Below are 4,288 nucleotides of genomic sequence, written 5' to 3' on the forward strand. Positions count from 1 at the left end.
TAATATCTTCCGCATGAGATACACTGTGATGCAGAAGATTTACAATGTTATCATTGATAGTCGCAGTAGAAAGAATCTTATCTCTCGATGTATGGTGAATAAGTTAGATTTGAAGATAGAAAAACACCCATCTCCCGATAAGATCGACTGGATTCGCAAGAGCAATGATGTACAGAATGATGAGATGTGTCGGGTACCTTTTTCTATCTGCCACAACTATGTCGATGTGATGTTGTGTGATGTGGTCGAGATAGATACTCGTCATATACTTTTAAGTAGGCCATGGCAGTTAGATGTTGGTGCCACTCACAGGAGCAGAGACAATACTTGTATCTTCAAGTAGGATGGATGTTGATTTGCACTCGCGTTTTTTTAAAAAAGAAATCATCCATGATAGAGACTACCGAGAAAAGAAATTTCTAGTGGTAGACAACAAGACTTTAGCCGAAGACTTGAAGCATTCTGAAGAGATTTATGCCTTGGTTGTGACTAAAAAAAGGAGAAGCTATCCCTGCTAAAATTCCTCCTAAGGTGCAAACACTCATTATGCATGAGATTCATAATGCTGATGGTAATATGATATAGAAGATGGATATTATACATGATATTCCCAAAGAGGTTGTGAGCGATATTGCACATATTGATGTTGTCCCGATGGAGGAAAAGGATAAAATAGAAAGTGAGGCAATTGATGATATGTGTAAATTGCTTAGTGGAGGGTCCAAAACAAAGGAGATGGAGTGCGAAGAAAATTCTTCTTTTGAAATAAAGAGCATCAATAGCTTCGACAAGATTGAGATGAAACTTCAGGCACAAGAGTATGAAAAGCAACAAGGAAAATATTTTGAGAAGTTTTTTAAGTCAGTTGTAGATCCACATGCCGTCAGTCACATAAACATGGTGTGGGAAAGATTTATTCAAAAGTTTAATTCAGAGAAGCCCTAGCCGAAGAGGAAAAAGAACAGATAGAGAAAATCAATGCTAACTACAAAGCGGACGTTGATCGATGCAGAAGAAGAAAAGTGTTTATGAAGGAAGCTACTATTCAAACAAATATAAGCTCGGAGTCGAGCTTCTTTTAACAAGGGAAGACTGATGTAGGATGCATAACGTTCAAATTCATAAAGAAGTGGAACTTTCACGAGTCAAATAAGGATATGGATGAATTATTAACTGACCATAGAGAAACAACAGTATCTCCCAATCAGGAAGGTGGTTTCTAACATATTATATATGAAAATAGCCTATCTCGATGAGACAGAGTCAATCAGTTTGGCAGAATCCTACAATTCCTTTATTAACACATGTTTTTGGTAGGATTTTAGAAATAATTAGCCTTTAGTTTATTTTTAGTAATAAAGTTAGAGTCAATTTAGATAAGAAAACAAACTCAATTTTGATTAAATTAGGATTGATTTGTTTCCTTTATTATAGGAAGTCTTTTAGGTAGTTTTAAATTATTTCTTTCTTTTAGGAATTCTATTCTTATTAGGAGTAGACTTTGTTTTTTTATTTAAGAAGAAGACGTGTAAACATCATGGATCAGATCACTTTTATCAATAAAATTCTCTTTTGTATTACTTTGTGGATTCGAGGATTGTTCTTTGTGGATTCAGAGAACACTCCTTAGTGGATTCTATGATTTATCACTTCCACGCTGTGTTACAATACTAACCTGAGTACTTAGTCTAACATGCATAATTATAAGCAGCAAACCTCTAAGAAACAAGATAACAGCAAAAATTAAGCAAAATATTGTACAACATCTGGGAAAGAGGCATTAGTCCCTTCTCTCTTAAATAAAGATTAGATGATAGCTTTTGAGGATTAATAGAAGTCTCATATCTTTAGATAATTCCCTATCCAGTACATGATGAAGCGGGCTGCATTAAATGATAGCTTTTGAGGATTACTAGAAATCTCATTGAAGATGAGATTGTTTTTAGCCCACCAAAGATGTTGAGCATTGCGGAAGCCAAACAACCAAACTAACGTGCTACGAGAAACCAAATCAAACGAACGTCGAGAGAAGGGCAAACGAACCAAATCAATGCCACAAACATAAACAACCAATTTTAACGTGGTTCGGCAAGTTGCCTACGTTCACTGGGCAAGAAGAGGATAAGGTTTTTCACTAATAGAGAAGAAGAGTACAAACTGTGATTATAAATCACTCAAACTCACCAATAAATCTCACCAACAAATCTCTAATTCTCTCCAAACAAAACCCTAACCAATAGCTCAGAAAATACATCTTTTCTGTGCTCCAAATATCCCCAATTTTCTTCTCAATTCTCTCTTCCAATTGTTCTATATATATAGAAATCCTAAAATCATAAACATACTAGGAATTCTAAAACAAAAAACAAAACATATTAGGAATCCTAATAAGCTGTTACCAAAACAAATTTGGAATCATGTTACCAAAACAGATTAGGAATCCCAATAACCTGTTACCAAAACAAATTAGGAAACATATTAGGAACCTGCTATCCAACAATTCTCCACCTCGGCGAAGTTTTTCTAAAATTGAGCCGACACCAATACCAACCAAACGTCTCACTTGTTGCGTCTAGTATGAAGTGGAACAAATCTATGACAACGGACTCAATCCACAACAAGTCAAGAACCCAAACGAGAATGTGAACAAACTCCTAATGTCGGTATCATATCATCAAACCGGCTGCATCATAAATGACTATCTACGTATCCTCTTACCTAAGGAATCAAGCATTCACGTAGTTCACCCAAACGGCCTCCAAAGGCCCTCAATCAAATAAAAAAGTTTGCAGCTCTTCACTAATATTACTAACGGATCTGTAACTGATAGCACTCCCAATAGTCCCAAACTGGAACAAATCAAACACCTCCACCTGAGGTGAACCAATGACCGTATCCAAAACATGTCCACCAAGTGCACTCGAATCCAAAAATAACTCATCATCTACATCCAAATCCAAATGATCTCCAAACCGTGTCACCTCAGCTAGAATCCCAAATGATATAGTATGATCTGAAGTATGTAGAGTAATCTCCACCCAATGTGAAGTAGCATCACCCTCCACCCGCTATGACATACCTGCTCAGAACAAAATCAGAAGCTCCTAATTGATAATCAAACGAACCTCTGAATCCTAAACGTGCAATCGGATCAAATCCCACATCCTCGATGTAACCAAATGCTGGGTAACCAAATATCCGACGTAACCCAAAATCTGAAGCAGCTCCACCAGATCTATAATCTCCACACGTAGCAGTCGGCAACCTATGACCAAGATGACCCAAATATATCAAAGCTTCAAAACCAAAACCAATGCTCGACAACCAACACCGATCCCCCTCCAGTAAGGAACGACCTATCAAAACTGACATCTCATCTCATCGCCCCATTGTCTTCATATCAATGAAGTGTCTCAAACTGCCATGAGCTCGGTACAAATGCAAGAAAGAACCCCTACCAAAGCTAGAACGACGGGTTACCATTCTGCCAATACACTTATTCCAATTGTTATTGACTTCTAGGACTTCACACTAATGGGACCTGGTTGTAATCCACCAATGCCTAGAACATTCCCCAACTGTGAAAACCAAATACTGATTACCTCCTAATGATGCCTCCTTGGAAGGCCCCCAAATGCCTAACTGAACACCACCTAAAAGACCCCACGATCGATGGATAGAAGTGCTAAACTCCACCTCGATCTTCTTGCTCATACCAATGTGCTCAAAGGACTTCAATCTATAGGTCAAAGCACTCCTTAACAAACCATGCACGACATAACCAATCTAATAACTCAGCCTCAACAAATGCCACAGTCAAGCCAAATCCAAAGAAGTCGTCAGCTCTCTATCAAACACTGTGCTCCCAATCAAATAATACAAATTATTCCTCCTGACGCCCTTCATCACAATCATAGACCCCAATGTGACCTTCAAACATGAATCAACCAAGGTCACTTTATAGCCTGCTGCCTCTAAAACTCCAAGTGAAATGATGTTCTTCTTTAACTGAGGAATGAACCTTACTCCAACTAACTCCCGAATCACTCCGTCACTCATCCTAATCCTAACGGTACTGATACCACCAATAGGACATTCGTGATCATTACCCATGAGCACGACTTCTCCTCTTTCCAACTCCTAAAGCTGGTGAACCAATCCTTCCTAGGACAAATATGGTAAGAAGCACCCGAATCTAACATCCACTCTCTATAGTCGGCAATACAAATTGATAGTAGTGCAGATAACGAGTAGCCCGAAGAATCCAAATCTGAATTATTATCACTAG

General features: G+C 38.1%; 1 protein-coding gene across 1 annotated transcript; it reads left to right on the forward strand.

The window, feature by feature from the left end:
- On the forward strand, positions 589-945 carry LOC109821478 (HD domain-containing protein 2-like). The gene has a single exon (XM_020387666.1). The coding sequence runs from the start codon at positions 589-591 to the stop codon at positions 943-945; it is 357 nt and encodes a 118-aa protein (XP_020243255.1).

Source organism: Asparagus officinalis, chromosome 8, assembly GCF_001876935.1.
Source record: "Asparagus officinalis chromosome 8, Aspof.V1, whole genome shotgun sequence".
Taxonomy (NCBI): domain Eukaryota; kingdom Viridiplantae; phylum Streptophyta; class Magnoliopsida; order Asparagales; family Asparagaceae; genus Asparagus; species Asparagus officinalis.

What these genes read in the sequence shown, in the direction of transcription:
- LOC109821478 (XM_020387666.1), top strand. Translation starts at nt 589, where the DNA reads ATGGATATTATACATGATATTCCCAAAGAGGTTGTGAGCGATATTGCA.